The following is a 25,500-nucleotide window of genomic DNA, read 5'->3' as shown; positions in this document are numbered from 1 at the left end:
GGTTCACAAGGTGATAGATGGCTCTTAACATGAGACTTGCAAGCGGAGTACACAAGATAAGGAAGTGTTTCAGTGAGATGGTGATTCTTTTTGACTAATGGAACGATGTTAATCGTACGAACCTGGCACTGGCCTGCCGCCTCCAGGCATTCCACGCGCACTTCCAAAATCTAGAAAACTTTAGTACAATGATGGTATGATGACATATAAATATCAGAAAAAGAAAGTTCAATTTTACAAAATCTAGTTACCAGTCTTCTGCTGTACCAGAGTTAAAAAGAGCTGTACGAAAAAAATTAAAACTAATTGAAATGCAGAAATGTCAGTAGGGGTGTGGTTTAAAGAAAGACAGTTCAAACTAACTGATCTACTATGGGCTCGTCTTTTTGCTCATGCAAAGCAACACACATCAAGCAATCAGAGTACATGTCTTTATTGCACCAGTAAAAATAAAATAAAGGCCAGTCTTTAACACTTATTCTAGGTATTACATTTTCACATTTAAGTTGCAGTGAAGATGTTATCTAAAATAACTAAAATAATGAACAGACAAAAGTGTGAAAAAGAGAGAGGATAGTCTTCTAACCACAGTTAACACAACTCATTTCCTGTTATTTTCACCTCAGCAATGTAAAGTGCAAAAATTATATTATAATGTATTCTGAACAGCAAAAGCCAAACTATCTTATTGCTAAGTGAACAGCAAAAAACATTGCAAAAAACTACTTTTGAAAAAAAAAAGTTTTTAAACTTAACATAAACTATTGGTAAATATTCTACACCTTTGTCCTTTAATCCCCTTTGAAAACATCTGAACATATCCAAAAAATCAGTTTTGCCCTATAGCAGCAGCGCTGAGGGGGTGGTTTTATATGAAGAAATGTGTAGCATTACAAAATAATAACAGGAGCACTGGAAGATCTTTAGCTTTTTTTATGCAATTTATACAAAAGTCAACACTAGAAGTAAATATCTGCTTCTTCCTGGTACAAAATCACTTCCTGTGGTTTAGATCTCACTCGAATGGTTACTGCAAGCAGTGATTATATTCCATCAAGAAACATGTTTATTGTTTTTGAACAACATTGTTGTACTTGAATAATCTGTAGAACATGAATTAAAATAAGTAAAAGGCCTTCAAGAAATGGATTTTAAAACCTTGGATTACAGTTATACTGAACTTTCAGTATAAATTACAATTAGAAATATGTGCTAATGTAAAACAATTAGATATGAAAATATTCAAATTCTATATTTTTTGATTCACAAATGCACTACATATTTCACACGTGTTTTTTTTTTTTTTCTTTTACTTTATAATGTTAGCATTTGCTTGGATAGTCTTGGAAATCCAGGGTAGATATTCATCTGACAGAAATGTGTAAACAACAGGCTTTTCTGGGTTTCCACAATTATTTCCGCCAGAGACAATTGCTGTGAATGTATTTTTACAAATGAGTGGACCACCAGAGTCTCCCTGAAACAAACAAGCAGGAAAATGCATGTCAACAATATTGTGTAAAACATGTTTTGTGAAGAAAGCCTAACTTGCTAAAAATCTGTCTTGTATATTTATATCTTTGAATCATATCATTTAAATGAAGGCAACATCAATACCAGTTTGGGTTCTGATCTTTACAGCTCTGAAAAGCTAAGGCCAGTCAATCTACAGTACTTTTTATATTACACTGAGATGCTAAGGATAATACATAGTCCTTACAGCCATTTATATTAGTCAACATGTATGATGCACAAGCATAAATGAAAAAAAAACCTTCCGACCACAAAGAGCTGGCTAATTCTCCAAAATAGACTTCACTGTGCTAAAGTAACTAATTCCATTGAAGTTTATTTTGTAGCTACATGATATATGAATTGTGCCATCAGCATGATTGCTTCACTGCAATATGAACATAAAATAATTTTTGTCTGGAATTTGACACATTTTGACAAATAGTATGTTTTTAATCAAGCCAGACTGGCACTGGCCTATCCCCTCCAAGCATTACACACATAGAATGCACATTACCAAAATCTAGAAAGGCACAGCACAATGATGGTGTGATGACATCAGAAAAGAACGTTCCACTCTGGATGCCAAAAGTCATGGTAAACATATCCTTATAAAACATACTAACATTTTGATAGGTATACTAAGATATGACATTTATTGACATGATATTGGACATGAAGTTTACTTACACTGCATGCATCTTTTTTTCCTTTTTTATCACCAGCGCATAACATGTCCTTAGTTATATTAGGATTTCCACTGTAATACTTGTTGCAGACTTTCCTGTCTATAACTATCACCTCTGCTTCTTTAAGTGTATCTGATCCTTCATGGGCTTCACTCCAGGCTTGATGTCTTTCCTAGACTTTGGAAGACTCAGAGTTTTAATCTTTTTGTTTAGTTTTACTTTTGTTTTCAACTATTAAAATGAAGATAGGAAAGGGGGTATGAGTTTGGTTGCTTATGTGTTTTTCTAATTGACACTATTTCACTGATCAAAAAAAAAAAAAAAAGATATATATATATATATATATATATAATTGTGAATATTAATGTCTGTCAACATGGCTTAACCGGGAATACATCTAATTTGTGAATTGCATTGTGTAATATTCTACTATTTATGTAACTAGCAGGGTTCTCTTAAGTTAGTCTAAGTTGGAAGGAAATATACATAATATACAAAATATACAAGTACTAAAATAGGAAACACAAATGAGTCTATTTTAATGATCTAAACCCTGGCAGATCTTAATATTCTACAATCCAATGATCTCATTTCACTGTATATTGAATGTATGCAGTAATGTTAATAAATGGGTGAAGAAATCACATCTGGGGGAAACACCAGCAGGTGCAAAGGATGGTAATGCTTTTTAGAACATTAAAATAGACCACAATCTGTTAAAAGTTGCAGGGAAATAGTATTTCATACCTTAATCAGCATGATATCTTTTAATTTTGGATCCTTGTCAAATTCTGGATATTTGACAGTTTTCTCAATTTTCAACCTTTCCTGAGATTTTTCTTCCTTTTTGAGGTTGTGAGCTCCAAGAACCACAGTCTTCTCACCTTTTAACCTGTTTCAAACCAAATTATTTTTTTGTAAAGATGTGTGCTTGTTTGACTGCTCATAAAATAGTATTCTACTGTACCTGGGATCCTGTATTATTTACATTTTTATGTAGATTCTAACTGACATCAAAAAGTATTCAGCAAAATGTATGTACTGACTTACTGACCATTCATTTGATGTTTTATGTTGTTTTCAATGTTTGCAATTTTAATTTACAGATCCAACAAGGATGGCAACCCCCAGTGTTTGAGAACTATGTTGAATGATGTTCTGAAAGTTGATAGATTAAAACAGGACCCTAAACTTTCTGATGAGTGCAGTTGCTGCTGCAATCCATTCAGTATGAATTTTGGAAAATTACATTAATGAACCAGGGCCTGTTAAGTAGTTCTAATTAATCCCCCCCTAATTAATTCATTTTGGTATCACTTTAAGTGCCAAATAATTATGAGTCCTATTCACTAAATATTATTTTATTATTTTCTTTTATTAATTACATTTGATATTCGCAAAACTTTTTTTTAAAGAAACCAACAACAGTTTATGGAGATTTCAGGAACATCAAAGTGTATTGAATTCCTCTCAGGACAGACTAACAATAAGAAGTTAGAGCTTTACAAATAGGGAACCAGTGTTACTACACAGTAACTACTTAGTTCATACGAAGTGCAAAGAATAAGTAGGCAGGATGAAAAATGTCTATGAATCACGTTAATCAACACAAGTAAAAATGTGTCAGAAACAATACTGTTTGGTAACACTTTATAATATGTGTAATTTAAAGTAATTACAGTGTACATGATGATGTGTACGGATTACTATTAAATTAAACACTAGTATATCTATCTATCTATCTATCTATCTATCTATCTATCTATCTATCTATCTATCTATCTATCTATCTATATATATATATATATATATATATATATATATATATGTATATATATATATATATATATATTCAAATGACCAAGCACATATTTTAAAAAATCTCCAATATGAATACAAATTTGATTTACAAATATATTAGATCCTATTGGTGCTTATGAATTCATACATACAGTACATACAACCTAATATTACATCTCTAAACCACCACAGAACACAACTTACCAAGAACAGTGTGCTGCTGTTAAAACCCATTGGTCTTTGATCAAGACACCTCCACAGATATGACAGTTCCCAATTTGGATAGAGGCCATCCATGGTCTTGAATTGGGCTTAACATCTTTACCTCCGATAATTTCTGAACCTGCAAAATAAAAGTATTAAATATAAAGTATTGTACTTATTAGTCAGAATCTCTTCTAAGAACAACATAATACATTACCTATATCCAAGCAATCTGCTGACAAATATAAAAAGGATATTGTAGCAGTTATACCAATCTGGTAAGCAAACATTTTGTTGAGTGTTCAAATGGTACCATCAGGGGCCAGTTCATTTTATATGATTCAATGCAGGAAAAATTAAAAGGTTGGTGTTAAACCAAATCAACACCTGCTGCATCTTTTCACACGATAGGGGGTCTTCAGTTTCTCATATCTCTGTAATTCTCATACAGCATATTTAGTTGTCACTGTTATCTGAAGAATGTAAGCAATATAAACTAAATCAGTTGCAGTTGCCTTTTTGAAGACATACTGTAGCAAAAAGCTTCATGTACTTGAGCTGTTTGTAATATTTAAATAAATATTCAATTTTGAACTGTTACATTTTTTTAATAGATTGCAAGGCTTTATCACTTTTGATATTTCGCAAAAAAACTAGACTCTACATATTCCTTTTTTTTTTACACAGCAACAGCACAAATCCAACACAGCAATTTAAATATTCGAGTATATACCCTCAGCTGTGTAGTTAAACTGCTAAACATGTCATTAGAGGCATGTAGACAATATATAGAGAATAATATATGGGTCAGAATATGTTGAAATGTCTTAAGTCAGGGGTTGCCAAACTGGAGGCTGAGAGAGTGAGAGAGAGAGAGAGAGAGAGAGAGAGAGAGAGAGAGAGAGAGAGAGAGAGAGAGAGAGAGAGAGAGAGAGAGAGAGAGAGAAAGAATATTAAAATACCTTGCCTGTTTGACTTCCCTGATTCCAATTTCGACTACTGAACCTTTTTGACTACCCGATGCGGTAGTTTTATTTTTTTGTTGTTGTTGTATGACTTCCTGATTTGGCATTGACCTAGTTTCATCACTATTACCCGTTTTGATTAAAGAACCAAGACTGGACCTGACACCGAACATGGATTTACCTACCTCGTCTTCTGAACCCGAAGATTCACAGAACATTTCAGTACCTCCAGCGCCATCTTGCTCCTTTGTTGCAGTCACTGACCCACAGCTTCCCCAGCCACGTTGCTCAAAAAGGAAACGCCGTCAGAACCCCAACCTCGAGCGACTTTTCTTCAAAGACTGGCCAATATCCAAACTGCTCAAAGCCCTTTTTGACAAGAGAATCAATATTCCATCTGCTTCTAGTAGAATTGATCTTTTCATCTGCTCTGTGAGTCTCTTTCAGCCGAGCCTATTTTTCCACCTCGTTCTGCAGCACTAGCCCCACCTCAAGCTGCCAGCTCTGCCCATGTCATCACTCCCGCTCAGCCTGAAGCTTCAGAGTCGGATCATCAGCCATCTGCAGCAGAAGTAGACATGTTATAACTGCAGACAAAAATCTTCCAGGATGTCAAATAATTTATGCAGCCTTTTGCAGATGCTTTGTCAGCCATTAAAACCCGTCTGGACGGCATAGAGGGCCGTTTCACTTGAGCAGGAACATCAGCTGCCACTGCAGCTTTTTCTGTATTTGCCCCTCCGTCCTCCTCAAGCATTTCAGTCTCCGCCCCTCCTGCCATGACAACTCAGTCAGCCCCTGCTCCAATTCCAACCATAATCATACCAGAATTCAACCTCGCATCAACTTCTTCTCAGTCTGCAGCAGCTATTTCCCCTGAATTACGCCGTCAAATAATTGAAGATCACCAAGTTTCGCAGTCTGGTTCCTTCAGCAGCTCCAATCCCTCTTCAGGTTCCCCAGTTCCATCATCTCATATTCAGTTAAAAGCATCACTCTCCAACCTACTCTCATCTACAAGAGAATACATGTCATCAGCACTCTCTCCATCTACCAGGTCCTCCAACGCTACAGGTTGGTCGTCATTGTCTTCATTCTGCGCACAGAACTGAATATCCCCCACCCCATTTAATGAAAATTGGATTGTAGCATTTATCGTCCATGCTCGAGACATTCTTCATCTTTCACCATCATCTATAAAATCCTATATCTCAGGTATCCAATTTCATTATCGCAGCTTGTCCGTCCCCTCACCGACAATTGTCTCTATCTCAGCAGTGCGCCTCCCCCCGTCATCTCCATCCATGACTACAGACATTCTTTCCAAATTAATTTCAATTTTGTGCTCAGGATGTTTCAACCCATTTGACGACCTGGTGATGGAAGCTATGTGCCTGTCAGCTTTCTTTGGATTTCTAAGAAGTGCAGAATTCACAGTACCATCACTATATAGTTTCCCAGCCATAGGTATTCGTTCTTGTGACCTTTCAATAATTCCTGATAAACATTTCACTCTGTTCCTTCGCTCATCCAAGACTGACCAGCTTCATCAAGGACAATCTATTCAATTATCCAAGATAAACTCCCATCTCTGCCCTTACGCTTCCTTGTCCAGGTTCTTATCTGTCAAAAAACTCTTCAGTCCCCTAGATCCCCTGTTTATTGATTGTTCCCGTAATGTCATTACAAGACACTGGTTCACATCTCACCTTTCTTCTCTCATCTCCAAAGCAGGTCTGTCTCCCCAGTTCTATACCCCACACTCATTCAGGATCGGTGCAGCCTCATCAGCAGCAAAAGCAAATGTTGGTCACCTTATAAAAACGATGGGCTGCTGGGCATCAGCAGCAGTCTATTCTTACATTTTTTATTTTCCTACAGACATCTCAGCAGCTCACCAATCAATTGCTAGTATGCCCGGAGTGGGGGCACCCCTCCCACCAGGACCACCAGAGGTTTCCTCCTAACAGAGGGTCTTTTTCCTCTCCACCGAGCGGAGGGTTGCACATAACCCATCTTACTAACCATCTCTCTCTTTGTCCTTGTTTGTCCTTCTTCTCTGTTTTTTTTGCACATTGGCACGCTGTCTTTTGTTTATCTTCACAGGTGCAGTCCTTGCGGGGGTTAGTGAGTCCCACTTACCCGCCCTCGAGTCAGCTGCAGCTACTCATGCCTTCGTTAAAAGGGGGGTCCTCACCGCAGCGAGTCAGAGGGGACCACTGGCCACACTGTTTTTTTGCAGCTCATGTGCTATTTCATGTCTCACCTAGAGACCGTATTGTTTCTCTCTGACTGTACCAGTAAGAGCACTGGTCATCTACAATTCTTAAATACTAAAACCAAATACTAACAAACTCTTTCAGATACCCATGCAGGTGCACTCCAATACCTGGCCTTGCAGGACTTGCCTCACCTCTTTGAGGGCGGCTCCTGGAGAGAGGTTATGAACCTTTCTGTCCTCTGAGGGCATGGCCCGGTCCATGAGGCCGCGCCTCCAAGGATTCTCCACAGAGTCAGAGGATTTCTATGTTTTTAGGGGGTCCCGGGGGCCCATGGGGCCGACCTCCACAGTACAAGGTTCTTGCGGTATAAAGTCCGGACCCCGTCCTTTGCCCTGGCCCTCAGGCCACTAACAGTTCAAAACAAGCACTCCTGGATCGCAGAATGGGGCTCAATTAATTTACACAAACATGCTTGGGGTTATTTCGAATGTAACATTGACAGTATGTACCATTATACAACAAAAGGGGGTGATTATAAGGAGAACAAAATAGGCAATTATATTAATGTACTTTAACATTCTAACAACAATTTTTGTTTAATTAATAAATATACTAAATAAATAATTGCAGGATTTCTGCTAGTGTATGTTTCTTGGTAGAAATACTTGATTTATTTTCCTCCCATTACATACATAAAATAAACCATACCACTCCCACTAACCTTTAGAGGCAAATTTGTGTTGCATTTGCAGTCAGACAGTCTACAACCGAGTACAGTCATTTTGGAGCTGGGGGGGTGTGGGGGTGGGGAGGTGTGGGGGGGAGTCCCTCGCTCTGGTTGCTGGGAATATGTGTGCTCTTATTTTACTCCCTGGTCCAGGCAGTCTATTTGCATTCTAGACTGTTGGGCTATATTGGACCATCTTATTGTATTACTTGTATTGTAACGCTTGAAATGTTTTTGCTTACGATTGTAAGTCGCCCTGGATAAGGGCGTCTGCTAAGAAATAAATAATAATAATAATAATAATAATCTGCTTGACAATGCTTTTATTCTGTCTGCCTGCTAATAAAGCTGTGTTTTGAATGCAAAGAATACCAGCCAAGTACCTACATTATTGTACAAAATTAAACATTCTATTAAAAAACAACAAAAACACTGCATAACAAGTAGACAAGCTGTTTGTAATGACAAGGATGAAGGCATTGTTAATGACATTTCTGTTTCTTTCATTTTCCATTTGAAGAGATAATGCTTGGATAAGTCAATGAAACGCTATGAATGACTATCACAAGGCTTCAATGTGTTTTGATTTTACATTCTCATTGACTGACACTGATGATTCAGAAGTCACCTGAAGGAGGGACTATGAGTAAAACCATAAGCATCCTTCCTATACATTCCAGAGGTCTGAGGCAGTAGTATGGAATTATAGCTGTCAGTTTGCATTCAGATTACTGTTTCTGCAATACAGTTTTACTAAAATGGTTTTATTATCATCTTTCTTTTTAAAGATCTGAAGGGCTAATTTTCAGCTCCTATGAAAATCACGATGAAATAAACCACTATTACACTTTTCATCAGAGGTAAATAAACTGGTCCTTGTGGTCGGTCCAGGTTTATAGGTATTATTAAAACTGATTAATACCTGGAGGAGGTTACATTGGATTACATGTATTTAGGGTAGCGGTAGAACAATGACCAGGTGGTCCTCCAGAATTCAAGGGCAGGCACTGTGCACATCTGCTTTACATTAAGTGACAAAAAGGAAACCATTGGTAGGTACTCAGTTATTACCATGTTATTACATAGTTCTGCATGGCTGGATATCTAACATGCTACCAAACATTGCATACCAAGTCAAGTGGACAAATAGTTTTTGATGCCAAATATGAAGGCATTATTCATGTTGAAATGTTAGTCCACTTTCCATAGTATCTTTGCCCTTGATAGTGATACAGAATTGCACTATAACTTTTAAGGACATGTAGTATACCTGCACTCAACCTGGAACTCAGCTCAGCTCACGCTAACACAAGCCTTTTCAGTGTTGCCATATGCAGGGGTGTTCTAGGAGTGTGTCTTCTGCCATCTGCATTCAAACATTCACCCGAATTTGACTGCTTGCTAATATCCTGCAGAGGATTTTTACACTCAGAAAATCACATGTAATTACATTTCAAAGTAAATTTCAAAGTAAACACCCTCTTAGTTAGTGAGAATCCTTGATTGATACTTTCACACTTATAAATACTCAATTTAAATTGACTGTTGTTTTGTTTTTTTTGAGCCAGCATATCAGGTCCGTAAACTATTTTTTTTTTAAAAACAGCTTAATCAGTGAAAACCAGTATGCTATGAATTCCATTGGAGAAATATTGTTACCATAAAAAGTGATAAACCTGAAAAGAGATTGAATATGTGTGGTTGTTTAAAGACAGGTGCCTCTGTCTTTCACTAAGTTAATCTCTTTCTGTTAAAATATGTTTCATGAACTGTGACTATGACAGTTGCATTCTTTAGCCTCAGATGATTTTTATATCTTCACATGCAAACCACTAATAAAGCTCAATATGCTGAAGTCTGAATATTTGCATGCATCAAGTCCTGCTTTGGTTCACAAGGTGATAGATGGCTCTTAACATGAGATTTGCAAGGGGAGTACATAAGATAAGGAAGTGTATTTCTGTTTCAGTGAGATGGTGATTCTTTTTGTCCATTCAATTGAATGCATTTTGACTAATGGAACGATGTTAATCGTATGACACTGGCACTGGCCTACCGCCTCCAGGCATTCCATGCTCACTTCCAAAATCTAGAAAACGTTAGTACAGTGACGGTATGATGACATATAAATACTAAAAAATCTAGTTGCCAGTCTTCTGCTGTACCAGAGTTAAAAAGAGAAATGAAAAATGAAAAAAAAACTAATTGAAATGTAGAAATGTCAGTAAGGGTGTGGTTTAAAGAAAACCTAACAGTTCAAAATAACTGCTCTACTATGGGCTCGTCTTTTTGCTCACACAAGGCAACACACATCACTCAATCAGAGTACACGTCTTTATTGCACCAGTAAAAATACAGGCCAGTCTTTAACACTAATTCCAGGTATTACATTTTCACATTTAAGTTGCAGTGAAGATGTTATCTAAAAGAACTAAAAGAATGAACAAACAAAAGTGTGGTTAGAAGACATCTATTCACTCTCTTTTCCTGTTATTGTCACCTCAGTAATGTAAAGTTAAGTGCAAAAACTATATTATAATGTATTCTGAACTACAAAAGCCAAACTATCTTATTGCTAAGTGAACAGCAAAAAAACATTACAAAAAACTACTTTTGAACAAAAATGTAAAGATTTTAAACTTAACATAAACTATTGGTAAATATGCTACACCTTTGTCCTTTAATCTCCTTTGTTTTTTTACTTTGTAATGTTAGCATTTTCTTGGATAGTCTTGGAAATCCAGGTTAGATATTTATCTGAAAGAAATGTGTAAACACCAGGCTTTTCTGGGTTTCCACAATTATTTCCGCCAGAGACAATTGCTGTGAATGTATTTTTACAAATGAGTGGACCACCAGAGTCTCCCTGAAACAAACAAGCAGGAAAATGCATGTCAACAATATTGTGTAAAACATGTTTTGTGAAGAAAGCCTAACTTCCTAAAAATCCATCTTGTATATTTATATCTTTGAATCATATCATTTAAATGAAGGCAACATCAATACCAGTTTGGGTTCTGATCTTTACAGCTCTGAAAAGCTAAGGCCAGTCAATCTACATTACTTTTTATATTACACTGAGATGCTAAGGATAATACATAGTCCTTACAGCCATTTATATTAGTCAACATGTATGATGCACAAGCATAAATGAAAAAAAGAAACCTTTGGACCATCAAGTCGATAGAGTGTTAGACCACAAAGAGCTGGCTAATTCTCCAAAATAGACTTCACTGTGCTAAAGTAACTAATTCCATTGAAGTTTATTTTGTAGCTACATGATATATGAATTGTGCCATCAGCATGACTGCTTCACTGCAATATGAACATAAAGTTAAAATAATTTTTGTCTGGAATTTGGCGCATTTTGACAAATAGTATGGTTTTAATCAAGCCAGACTGGCACTGGCCTATCCCCTCCAGGCATTACACACATAGAATGCACATTACCAAAATCTAGAAAGGCACAGCACAATGATGGTGTGATGACATCAGAAAAGAACGTTCCACTCTGGATGCCAAAAGTCATGGTAAACATATCCTTATAAAACATATTAACATTTTGACAGGTATACTAAGATATGACATTTATTGACATGAAATTGGACAGGAAGTTTACTTACACTGCATGCATCTTTTTTTCCTTTTTTATCACCAGCGCATAACATGTCCTTAGTTATATTAGGATTTCCACTGTAATACTTGTTGCAGACTTTCCTGTCTATAACTATCACCTCTGCTTCTTTAAGTGTGTCTGATCCTTTAGGGGCCTTGTTGACAGTTGCTCCCCATCCAGCAACTTTGCACTTCACTCCAGGCTTGATGTCTTTCCCAGACTTTGGAAGACTCAGAGTCGAAATCTTTTTGTTCAGTTTTACTTTTCTTTTCAACTGTTGAAATGAAGATTGAAAAGATGTTATTTGTGTGTTTGCTTATGTGTTTTTCTAATTGACACCTTTCTGTAATCCACAAATTGGGCAGGTGTTTTATTTTTATGTATTTTCTTTTAACAGTACAATGCTTCCACTTTATTTCACTGATCAAAATAAATCAATTTGTGAATATTAATGTACTGTCAACATGGCTTAACCTGGAATACATCTAATTTGTGAATTGCATTGTGTAATGTGTAACTATCACTATTACCTGCTGTATTATTGAATTGTGGTTTGTCAAACTTGTACTTTGCTTGAACAAAAGTTATTGTATTCTTGCTCTTATTGTATTACTTGTATTGTAACGCTTGAAATGTTTTTGCTTACGATTGTAAGTCGCCCTGGATAAGGGCGTCTGCTAAGAAATAAATAATAATAATAATAATTGTGTAATATTCTACTATTTATGTAACTAGCAGGGTTCTCTTAAGTTAGTCTAAGTTGGAAAGGGTTATTTTATATATAAGTTTGTCTGCATATTCTTTAAAGAGGATCAATTGTTTACATTGGAAATAAGTAATTGCCTGAGAAATATACATACTATACAAGTACTAAAACAGGAAACACAAAAGAGTCTATTTTAATTATCTAAATCCTGGCAGATCTTAATATCCTTAATATCCTAAAATCTGATGATCTCATTTCACTGTATATTGATTGTATGCAGTAATGTTAATAAATGGGTGAAGAAATCACATTAAAATAGACTGATCTGTTAAAAGTTGCAGGGAAATAGTATTTCATACCTTAATCAGCATGATATCTTTTAATTTTGGATCCTTGTCAGGTCCTCGATATTTGACAGTTTTCTCAATTTTCAACCTTTCCTGAGATTTTTCTTCCTTTTTGAGGTTGTGAGCTCCAAGAACCACAGTCTCATCTTTGAACGACCTGTTTCAAACCAAATTAATTTTTGTAAAGATGTGTGCTTGTTGGACTGCTCATAAAATAGTATTCTACTGTACCTGGGATCCTGTATTATTTACATTTTTATGTAGATTCTAACTGACATCAAAAAGTATTCAGCAAAATGTATGTACTAACTTACTGACCATTCATTTGATGTTTTATGTTGTTTTCAATGTTTGCAATTTTAATTTACAGATCCAACAAGGATGGCAACCCCCAGCATTTAAGAACTATGTTGAATGATATTCTTAAAGCTGATAGGTTAAAACCGAACCCTAAACTTGCTGATGAGTGCAGTTGGTGCTGCAATCCATTCAATATGAATTTTGGACAATTATATTAATGAAACAGGGCCTGTTAAGTAGTTCTAATTAATCCTGCCCTAATTAATTCATTTTGGTAACACTTTAAGTCCCAAATAATTATGAGTCCTATTCACTAAACATTATTTTATTATTTTCTTTTATTAATTAGGCTTCCAAGGATTATTATTATTATTATTATTATTATTATTATTATTATTTATTTATTTTTTTCTGCCAAAACATGCTCAAAAACTCACGAAATTCGGTACACTGGTAGATGACCATGATTAACTGTTGTTAATATGAAGCTGATTGGTTCTGTGGTTTGGCAGCCACATTGATTAATGACATAAAATTACCAAAAAAATATAAAATCATCAAAATTCAAACATCTTCTTCTCTGAAGTTACTTATCCGATTGAAACAAAAATTGGAATAAAACATCTCAGTATGGTCATCTGTTACGCTTGTTCAAGGGAAGTTGCTACTGTGAAAATCATGGCGTCCATGCTGCATGACATCATCAACATACGCAACTGGCTATAAAACTGAGTATAACATCTTATTGGCTGCACCAAAATGCACAAAATTTGACACGGATTTGGAGGGCTATGGGATGTTGTGTTGTGGTCAATATGGCTGCCTTTGGTCACATGGTGTGGTAGCCATCTTGGATTTAATGAAAAGTTTGGACAATATTCAAAAGTCTTCTTCTCAAGAATGGTAAATAGTACAGCTGTGAAAAATTTTGTACATAGTGCACTCATGTCCACGATTGATTCTACTTAAGGAAAAATGGATCAGTCACATGGTCTGGCAGCTATGTTGGATTTTGTGTGAAACACTTAAACAACAACTGCTCATGAGCCCTTTGGTTGATTGATGTGAATCTTGGGTATATGTTATCTTTGTGTTGTCCTCTAAACAAGTTAGTCAGGAAAAGTTCCTACATCAACAAACATGACCACCATTTTTGCAGATATTTCACCTTGAAATTACACATTCCCACCACTGGGGACAGCTGCTAACATGGTACAGTCAACAAGCTAGAGAAAAAAATCTTTCTTAAAATGGCAATTTTTTGCTGGTGTTTAAAGAACAGTTTTACTTACTCATGTAACTTAATTACAGTGGAAAGGTTGATATTAATTCACACGTACACACAGTATACAGTATATAAAGACACATACTTTAACTACTGTTGCAGCTGCATCCACGTGAAAAAATAAAAATAAAAAAATAACCTGCACTATGTTTTTTAAACCAGGAGACAATCGAAACAAACAAAAAAAATACATAATACATGAGCTTTACAAGTCACATGAATACAGTTTGCTTAAAAATCGTTATATAATTATTTTTACGACTGAACTGTGGTCAAACACAGTCACAAATCCTGAATCTGCTGCAACAAAGCCGTGCGTGTAACCCAAAGACACATGGGGAGGGGGGGTGACTTTGGGGCCGTATATTTCATTGAAATACAACACTGTCGTAGCTGAACAGAAGCCAAAAAACAAATGCACTACTCGTTTTACTTGTTTTTTTTTTAAATTTCATAACTACAGTGATAGATATAATTATTAAGACTAAACTGATAAAACAACAATCGCAAATCATTACACTATTATCACTTTCTATTGCTTTACGAATGCACAATAAATGATAGTGGCATTAAAATATACAAGAACCAGTACTGTCTCTCTGGGTTCTGTTCCAGCTTCTTCTCTGCTCTGTCCTGTTTATAATTCCACGGCATAGGATTCGAGTGGTGTTACTCATAAATCGTGCACATGTTATGTCCTAGTATGGTGACAATTAAATATGGTGAATTGTGTATTTGCCAGGCACCCCTGATAGCCAATCATTACACTATCACTTTCTGTTGCTTTAAAAATGCAAATTAAATGATAGTGGCATTAAAATATAGAAGAACCAATACATTGTAGACTTTATTTTATATTGCAAAATTAAGAATAGGTCACCACACGTACACACGCACACAAACACAAACAGAGCGATTTCAAATTTAGAACAATGTTAGCCTCTTATATGCATTATTTTCAAAGTATATGACTCCATACTATTTAGAATTTTGTGTGCATCCAAATAAAATTAAAATTAGCTACTAACCAATAATTCCAATATTTGTGCCAAAATTAACACAGTTAGCACAGTTGTGATGATAAAGCTTCATCTATAATAACCAATGCGCTTAAATTTCACGATAACTGCTTGGAAGCCGTAAAGTTGCTAGCAACTCTAGTTACATTTGATATTTGCAAAACTTTTTTTTAAAGAAACCATCAACAGTTTATGGAGATTTCAGGAACATCAAAGTGTATTGAATTCCTCTCAGGACAGACTAACAATAAGAAGTTAGAGCTTTGCAAATAGGGAACCAGTGTTACTATGTAGTAACTACTTAGTTCATACGAAGTACAAAGAATGAATAGGCAGGATAAAAAATGTCTATGAATCACTCTAATCAACACAAGTAAAAATGTGTCAGAAACAATACTGTTTGGTAACACTGTATAATATGTGTAATTTAAAATTGATTTATGAATATATTACATCCTATTGGTGCTTATGAATTCATACATACAATGTATTTTTGTTTACGACTGTAAGTCGCCCTGGTTAAGGGTGTCTGCTAAGAAATAAATAATAATAATAATAATAATAATAATAATAATAATAATAATAATAATAATACAACCTAATATTACATCTCTAAACCACTACAGAACACAACTTACTTAGAACAGTGTGCTGCTGTTAAAACCCATTGGTCTTTGATCAAGACACCTCCACAGGTATGAAAGTTCCCAATTTGGATAGAGGCCATCCATGGTCTTGAATTGGGCTTAACGTCTTTACCTCCGATAATTTCTGAACCTGCAAAATAAAAGTATTAAATATAAAGTATTGTACTTATTAGTCAGAATCTCTTCTAAGAACAACATAATACATTACCTATATCCAAGCAATCTGCTGACAAATATAAAAAGGATATAGTAGCAGTTATACCAATCTGGTAAGCAAACATTTTGTTGAGTGATCAAATGAATCATCAGGGGTCACATCACTTTATATGATTAAATGCAGGAAATGTCAAAAAAAAGAGAAAGGTTGGTGTTAAACTGAATCAACACCTGCTGCATCTTTTCACACGATAGGGGGTCTTCAGTTTCTCATATCTCTGTAATTCTCATACAGTATATTTATTTGTCACTGTTCTCTGAAGAATGTAAACAAGATAAACTAAATCAGTTGCAGATGCCTTTTAGACATACTGTATCAAAATGCTTCAAGTACTTGACACGTTTGTAATATTTAAATAAATATTCAATTTTGAACTGCAAGGCTTTATCACTTTTGATATTTCATAAAAATTTTTTAAAAAAACAACTTTATAAATCAGATGCAACAGACGAGAACATTATGGATGAGAATACTCTGATAAAGAAACACAGATATAGAAAATGAAAGGTGTTTTTATATAACTATTGTCCATATAGATCGTATATCTATAGAGACAGACATTATAAAATATAGAGAGAAGAAGGCAAAGCCAACAAAAGCCAAATGTATCCTAAATAGAGCTTGGATAGCCTTTCCTTTATTACACAGCAACAGCACAAATCCAACTCAACAATTGAGATTTTAGACTATATACCTTCAGATATGTAGTTTAACTGCTAAACACAACACCCTCTTTGTTACTGAGAGTCCTTGTTTGAGACTTCCACACCTATACATACTCAATTTAAATTGAATGTTGTTTTGGGTTTTTTGAGCCAGCATATCCAGTCCATAAACTAATTATTATGTTTTTTAAAACAGCTTAACCAGTGAAAACCAGCATTCTATGAATTCCATTGGATAAATATTGTTACCATAAAAAGTGATAAACTTGAAAAGAGATTGAATATGTGTGGTTGTTTAAAGACAGGCGCCTCTGTCTTTCACTAAGTTAATCTCTTTCTGTTAAAATATGTTTCATGAACTGTGACTATGACAGTTGCATTCTTTAGCCTTAGATGATTTTTATATCTTCACATGCAAACCACTAATCAAACTGAATCAACACCTGCTGCATCTTTTCACACAATAAGGGGTCTTCATTTCCTGAAAACCTACGTAATTCTCTTACTGGATATTTAGTTGTCACTGTTATCTGAAGAATGTTAGCAAGTTAAACGAAGTCAGTTGCAGTTGCCTTTTTTATGACATACTGTAGCAAAACACTTCAAGTACTTGACCCGTTTGTAATATTTAAATAAATATTCAATTTTGAACTGTTATGACATTTTTTGATACATTGCAAGCCTTTATCACTTTTGATATTTCACAAAAAAACTAGACTTACATATTCCTTTTTTTTTACACAGCAACAGCACAAATCCAACCTAGCAATTTAAATATTCGAGTATATAGCCTCAGCTGTGTAGTTAAACTGCTAAACATGTCATTAGAAACAAGTAGACAATATATAGAGAATAATATATAGGTCAGAATATATTGAAATATCTTGAGTCAGGGGTTGCCAAACTGGAGGCTGCGAGATAGTTACAGGGGGGCTTTAGGACATCCACACGTTTTTCTCCCAAATCCTGACAAAGCATTGTTTCCCAGCTCTACTAATTTACACAAACATGCTTAGGGTTATTTCGAATGTAACATGGATGTCATTGCCTGCGCTAACAGTATGCACCATTATACAACAAAAGGGACTGATTATAAGGAGAACAAAATAGACAACTATATTAATGTACTTTAACATTCGAACATCATTTTAAAAATACAAATAAATACAGTAAATAAATAAATGCAGGATTTCTTCCAGTGTATGTTTTTTGGTAGAAATACTTGATTTATTTTCTTCCCATTACATAAATAAAATTAACCATACCACTCCTGCTAGCTTTAGAGGCAGGTTTATGTTTCATTTGCAGTCAGACAGTGTACAACTGAGTGCTTTTAAAATGTATTTAACATCATGTAATCAAATAAACAACAAAACGATATCGCAAAAGTCTACCGGAAGCCATAATAGTAGTACAGTGTTTCATATTACATTTTGAAATGTCAGTTTTCCACTTTTGTCAGTTTTTCATTAAACATATGGAAAACTACAGCGCTGTATGTAATTCAATATGTTAACTTAACGTTATTCAATAAGCTTCATTCGACTTTATGAAGTAAAATGTGTTAATTCTATAGGGTGATGCAAAACCATACAACAGCTGTAGTGTTATATTAATTACGTTTATTAATACAGGGACACGCGATCCGGGGCCCGTTTATCGTCTGACTACGGCCCAGTGTATTAATTCTATTTCACTTATGAATATATCGCAAATATATATTTTTTTAACTTTGTTGACTTATTTTTTCTAATTTTTCACTTAAAAAGCAGTACCATTTAAATTTGTACTGCGGAGTGTAATTGCTTCTCATCAGCTTGTCTCCTCTCCTTTCTTAAATGCACAAACCCGCTGCATTGAAAGAACAACAAAAGAGGCTTGTTGCTAGGGAAGTGACGTCACTGTCCTGTGACTTACTGCAGTGCTGCCTGCTACAACTGAACAACTTGTCTGCTAAAATAAAAACTGCTTCAGCTAGTAGATATTTAATTTGCTTTATGTTATTGTGCAATGCGTGTGTATATGGCATAGCAGTACGATATTAATGCTTTGTTTTTAATTGTTTTGTATGTTTTTGTTTGTGATGTGTATTCTGAAGTACAAAATAAAATTAACTAAGGGAAATTGCCTATATATATATATATATATATATATATATATATATATATATATATATATATATATATTCGCAGACAGCTCTAAGCCCTATGTCTCCACACAGATGCTAGCCTAGACAGACTAGGGGCCGTACTTTATCAGGAGCACTCAGGAGGGATGTGACCAGTTGTGTTTGTGAGCCAGAAGTTGTTTGACACAGACCAACAATACATGGCCTTCAAGTGGGCTGTAGTGGACAAGTTCCATGACTATCTCTACTGGGCCTGTTTTGAAGATAATAATGTGTTCATGTACGTGCTCAACGTGGCAAAGTTTAACGCTACAGGACATCAATGGTGTTCGTGAGGTTAATCTGTGCAGCAATGATCTATTGTACTCTGGCTTGTGCACAGTGAGTAAGCTAGCAACAATTGCTAATGGTTCCATTTTTGTTTGCACAGGTTTGCTGTCTCTGCTTCTGCCGCCAAGAAACAACATTATAGCATCAGTTTGGAAACTGCCATGATTAATACAGAGCCACCGTTTACAATTGTGGGAGAGAGTTACTTCAAATTATTTTAATGCTAACATTGTGTCTATAAGCTTAAAACAATGCCTCAAAGTATTAGAAAAACAACAACAAAAAAAAATGAAGGGACACACATTTTATTGATACTATATACTCTATATATACTTGTGACAGGATTGGCAGAGGTTGAGGCTCAGAGACAGTTTGAAGTTCAAAATAAAGCTTTTTAATAAACAAAAATAATCAAATAAATGGGCACAAGGGCCAAACAGAAAGGTTTCAAAACACAAAATAGACACAAAACAAAACTTACAAAATAAATACAGCTTCCAGGCTGGGCATTGCCTTCACTGGTTTCAAAACTAACAAAACAGCACACACAGAAAAACGCTGCTTCTTCCAGAACTCTCCTCCTAGCCAGGGCCTCTCCCCTGGCTTTTATCCCCTGTGGCTGGAGCCCAATTAATCAATAATTGCTCCAGCCACATTCTCACATGTTTTCCTGGCAGGGAGGAATTTAACCCCCTCCCTGCCAGTCCCAACCACTTTCATAAAGACGGGGCAGTTCCCCGTCACAATACTCAATTTAAACTGGCTGTTTTTTTGGTTTATTTTTTTTGCCATATAAAGTGATAAACCTGAAAAGTGACATGTTGTTTATTCAAGGTGGCTCTGTCTTTCACTAAGTTAAAGACATCCATGAATTTAAGAATAAAAATGAAAAGAACTGATCTAAACAAAACACTGTATTGGCCATTAGTCTCTTTACAGTTAAATATGTTTCATGAACTGTGAATATGAAAGTTGCATTCTTAAGCCATATATGATTTTTGTATCTTAGCACACAAACCACAAATAAACATCGGCATGCTGAAGTCTGAAGATTTGCATGCTTCAAGTCCTACTTTGGTTTACAAGGTGATAGATGGAGCTGGGGGGAGGGGGCTGGGGGCTGGGGGCTGGGGGTGGGGGCTAGCCAGGCCTCCATCTGATCATTAAAAGTAAAGAAAGAAATAAAAAGAATATACTGTTTTTTTATTATTATGATACTATAGAACCTGCATGTTGTGTCCGGTGAGGTGATTCACACAGCGTGGACATCTTCATTAAACACGTTCACATCAAACACAAACCAGTTTGTTTGCCTTGTTTCATGTAGTGCTATACCTTACTTAACAAGGGCTCAAATAACTAACCCAGCTTCCTAAAATCACACATGAAGACTTTCAATGAGAGCACTAATGGAAGCAGCATTCAAATCAAAGGATATTTTTGTTTGATCACTGATTGTTATTAGGCACATTTTCTGCTGTTCATGTTCAATCAATAGTAAATAGAAGAAAACTAATCAATTCCTGATATAATAAGATTACTTAAATAATATAAAGTCAAGTAGACCATTGTTTTTGCTAATGCCTTTAGCATTTCTTAGTTTTACTTCTGAATATAGTTATGTATGCAGTTACAGATGGATACATTGTAATAGCAGCAGGGCACTGTAAGGTCGGTGGTCTCCAGTAATAAAGCACAGTCTGTTATGAAAGGTCTTTCCATATGCCATGAGTTGTCATTTTGGGCAATATCTTCCAGTAACATCCCACTGTTGTGAGTGAGTTGTAGTGATATGACTCAGATATGGAAATGCATCAAAGAGGGCATTGTAACAGGGTGACAATGTGTCAGTTGAGCCACAGAAAATATGTTTTGCTTTCAGTTAGACTTTATTGCATTTGAAGTCTTTAATTGCTTTTTGCAAAGAAAAGACAGTTGGGCTCATACCAACAGAAAACAAAAGTAGGAGGTAGGCTATGTGTTTTTCTTGTAGCCACCTGTACACTGTAAAGTTTTCTATGTGTGCAGTATGTATTGGGTACTGTATAGTAACTGCAGACGGCATAATGGTGTTAATGCGGCACCATGATCTATTTTGTGTTAATTGTGTACTAAGTAGGCTGTGGTAAAAGAAAATGCGCTAAAATAGTTTATTTTCAATTTAACATCATGTTTTATTGTCTCCGCATTTTACAGTATGTGAACAATGCAGCTTGATTTATTTTGTGTTACTGGTAGACAATAGGCTAACGTAAAAAGAAAGTGCACCAGGTATGCATTTGATCTTACTACTGTGCTATATATGTGCGACGGCACCGCTACCGATCGGCTGTAAAAGGAAATATATAAATTATGAAAGAGTTAAACAGGAGCAGTGAAGACCCACAACAAAGGATCTCCCCCAAACCAGTAGTACCGACTACGCCACTTTATGTTTATAGAAAATAAAGAGTTCTTAATTATTGATTCATACTAACTTTCAGCACACAGGTTCGAACATCGACAGAGGGGAACAACACCTAACCCACTCTCCGCAAAGACGACACCAAATTGTAAGTATCGTACAAATTTTCTTTATTAGCACACTGGTAGATAACAGCAATTAACTAACAAACTTCAATAAAAAGCAAGTATCCTCTACATTTACACCTCTTACTATTTCTTGTCACTCGCCCTGGCCAGTGAGTCAATGGAGGATGTGGAAGTAGTCGCCTACTCCCAGTTTTGGTATCATCAATCTTACTTCCCACACCAGGGGACGCCACTCCTCCACTGAACCCAGCCTACAGACTACACGTGCCCCAAAACCAAAATCTCCCACACGATCACCAAGTGGATTTGCCCCCCCACAATAGTGTGCAGCAGTCCAGGGAGGTAGTCCAAACAGGTGCTGGGGGTTCTATCAGGCGGGGCTGTGTGCTTCCAATACTGATTTCCCCCTCAAAAGTAGAAGAGAACAAAATACAGTGCATTAATCCTTGGATACAGGCTCTCACCTTGCAGTCCCACAATAGTGCAGTGATAAGTTTATTGAACAGCTCCCCTATAGGCTATCATAAAATAACTTAAAAAAGGGGATAATTAACCATTACCACGGTGCCATTAATCAAGTTTTCAATACTTTTTAGCTATCTAATAAAAAGTTAAAAAGGTTAAAAACCAACGAACACGCTAGCCAACAAATAAATATACTTCTTACAGAAAAAATGGAATGGAAACTATAATAGGTGTTGTTGTTTATCTAAATCAAGCAGTCAGGTTCACAAGCGAAACAATTACTGACTTTTAAGGAATATAAGCCAATACTGTGAAGTTCAGGTCCCGTCCACACCCACTCTGCTCAATCAGGTCCTGTTGGCATCTCTTACAATTCCTCCACCTCCGGCCCTGGTCCTCACCTCCCCCAGCCAGCGGGTCTGTTTAATCCAATGCGCCTGTTCAACCCTTGCTGGTGCCACTCAATAAAAGAAGTCGAACCTGGTTCTCTGCTGGATCCTCCTATCCAACAATTTACGCCTCCCAGCTAACTTCATCAAACGTGCTATCTAGATTTCTTCTGTCCGTATTATCTCCCTCCATGCTGTCTGTAATATCTCCCTCCATGCTGTCTGTATTATCTCTGTCAATGCTCTCTCTTTTTGTGTGCTGCATCTGCTCTTTTTATTTACAGCTGGCAACTGCTTTCACCTCGTAAGGAAGTCTTCTGTGTGGAAGAAAACCTCTCAAATCGTGCAAAAAAACAAAACATACAATTTATCAATCGTGCTTGTAAAAATAAATTACCAAAGAAAACATAAGTGACAACGTAATAATGTGAAACAAGCAACAAACCACCGAAGTGCAATTCACTCATACAAATACTAATAATGTCCCGACTGCGACTAAAATGGTTACAAATGCAACAACAAAAAAACATTTTCACAACTGTTTTTTAGGGGTTAGGCACAGAAATGCTGCATTTCCCTTTAAAAACAAGTGTCAATATTTACAAATGCGACATGACTGAAGTGCGAGAAGGACGGTAACAATTTGATCGAACACAAATGCTTGTAAGTGCAGAGAGGTATATTAACACCAGCAGAATACAGGAACCCCAGTTTCTTGCAAAAAGTTGTGATGGTGACCAAACATGTGTGCGTACTGTTGTGTAAAAAAGTATCTTACAATGAACAGTTGCATATAAGAAATGTAGAACAAGAACAGCAACAAATAAAACTAGACTTTAGGCTTGTGTCTTGCACACGTGCCATTAACAAAATGCCCTAGAAACTTAAAATAAAGAAAATAATTAATGAAGGGCTGTAATGCAGCAAAAAGTGCAATAATTAAACAAACAAGGAAGGGCTAACAAGTGTACCGATTAATTACAAATTCAGACAATCAGATATTGAGGTATTATTGTTCAGCAACTAGAGTTGCAGCTATTTATATTAAAGATAAATAAATAAACAAATACTGTATATATTTTCACAACCAGTTTCATACAGTAACACACATGATTAAAACACTGTCATTATTATTATTATTATTATTATTATTATTATTATTATTATTATTATTATTATTATTATTATTATTAATCCTATGCGTAACACTCCCCCACTCCCCCTTCTCGTATACTGAATGGTTTGGTCCAGAATCAACTTATTTCACTGTCCTGTTATAGCCACTTAAGAGCTAATGAGACTGAGGTTTTGAAACAGAAGTGTATCCGTTTGCAAAAAAAAGGTGTGTAATGCCACAGGTTCCCTTTGTTTGTTGCAACTGAGTTTTATCTTTTAAATAAACATTAAGCTTATTTTATCTACATTATTTCTTATATATGGGTCTAAAAATAAGAACTGTTCCAATTATTACATCTAATTGTAAAACACTGACACCTCAGCACAGTGTTGATACAGGTTCCCTTCACCTCTCAACATTATTCACACCTGTTGTTCCAGACCAGGCATGCTATATTCAAACATTTTTCATTATTTATCGCTCAAGGGTTTCTTACGGTTATTGTATTCTTTGATTATTTGTATGGGTTATTCACATGTATATCTCCATATATTAACACCAGGAGCAAAACAGTTCAATATTCTACATGTGAAGTATGGAAGCGGTGCTTTCCCTGCCCAAGAGAAGTGGGGGGGCAGTGCTCCCCCGCGACCCCCCAGCACTTTAACTAAACTGGGGATTATTTAAATTCTCTGTACATTTTTAAGCTCACTAATCATCCACAGCATATAATATTACATTTCACATTACTGTTGCTTGAAAATAACAGAAACACCTCTGGAGCATGTTAATAATTTGTGGGTGATTTCATACCTTTACCAACTTTGGCATTTTTGTCAAAGTCATCATTCAAACTGAAGTATGCCTATAGTACTGTATGTTTAATTTCAAAGGCATCTGTTCAGTGTATCACCTTAGGGTGAGTCATCCTGTCCTGCCATGCTTCAAAATCTCTACAAGGTGTTGCAGACTCAGTCTATCCTTTTTTCACTGTATTTTAAATAGATCATAAATAAAATATGAGAAATCAACATTCCAGTACATCTCATCCTGTGTACAGAAGTCAGAAAACAGAAAAAAAAAATTCTAAATCAATCCTTTTTTTTTATTTGTACAGGCTGTTTTGTATCATCAGTTCACACTATTATTATAAAAAACATCATCATGTGATGTACTTTATTTTCTTTTTTTCGTACAGTATTGTATTTATTTGAATTTATATCTGTATATTGCCTTTGTTTATTTGTAAAATATAAAAACAATAAAACTAAGTGTTCACAAAAAAAACATAATTTTGCATAGTTTAAGCAGCTAAACTGCAGATGACATATCCTATGCAGTAAGAGACACCCTACACACAACACAACTCATCATCAATACATACAGTCTGATACCTTGTGTGTACACTGGTGTACTTTGTACAGCAGGCTCATTTTAGTTATAGTCTGAAAATAAAACAAACTTTCAATGACAGCATATATATATATATATATATATATATATATATATATATATATATATATATATATATATATATATATATATACCATTATTACTATTTTTTTTTTTTAAGTATGGGAAATTACATATCTTGTTACATGTGCCCCATGAGTCATGT

At 35.5% G+C, this 25,500-nt stretch overlaps 1 protein-coding gene across 1 annotated transcript; it reads right to left on the bottom strand.

The window, feature by feature from the left end:
- Window positions 1–466: 466 nt before the first annotated feature.
- On the bottom strand, window positions 467–16,324 carry LOC117409585 (transmembrane protease serine 9-like). The gene is made up of 10 exons (XM_059007089.1): window positions 16,248–16,324; window positions 16,031–16,169; window positions 12,801–12,945; window positions 11,743–12,009; window positions 10,822–10,985; window positions 6,429–6,585; window positions 6,179–6,278; window positions 4,206–4,344; window positions 2,949–3,093; window positions 467–1,477 (listed from the first exon to the last, which is right to left on the bottom strand). The coding sequence occupies exons 1-10, from the start codon at window positions 16,318–16,320 to the stop codon at window positions 1,310–1,312; spliced, it is 1,497 nt and encodes a 498-aa protein (XP_058863072.1). The 5' UTR covers window positions 16,321–16,324; the 3' UTR covers window positions 467–1,309.
- Between the last annotated feature and the right edge of the window lie 9,176 nt (window positions 16,325–25,500).

Source organism: Acipenser ruthenus, chromosome 2 (assembly GCF_902713425.1).
Source record: "Acipenser ruthenus chromosome 2, fAciRut3.2 maternal haplotype, whole genome shotgun sequence".
In the NCBI taxonomy this organism is placed as follows: Eukaryota; Metazoa; Chordata; class Actinopteri; order Acipenseriformes; family Acipenseridae; genus Acipenser; species Acipenser ruthenus.
Note: the sequence above shows the minus strand (reverse complement) of the source record. Positions and strands in the feature narration are given on the sequence as shown.

Excerpts from the sequence above, each read along its gene's own strand:
- LOC117409585 (XM_059007089.1), bottom strand. The coding sequence starts at position 16,320 with ATGTTTGCTTACCAGATTGGTATAACTGCTACTATATCCTTTTTATAT. Across the intron at positions 12,010-12,800 it reads AAGATATCATGCTGATTAAG|TTGAAAAGAAAAGTAAAACT; the intron begins GTATGAAATACT and ends TCATTTCAACAG. Across the intron at positions 3,094-4,205 it reads ACAGCAGCACACTGTTCTTG|GTTAAAAGGTGAGAAGACTG; the intron begins GTAAGTTGTGTT and ends GGTTTGAAACAG.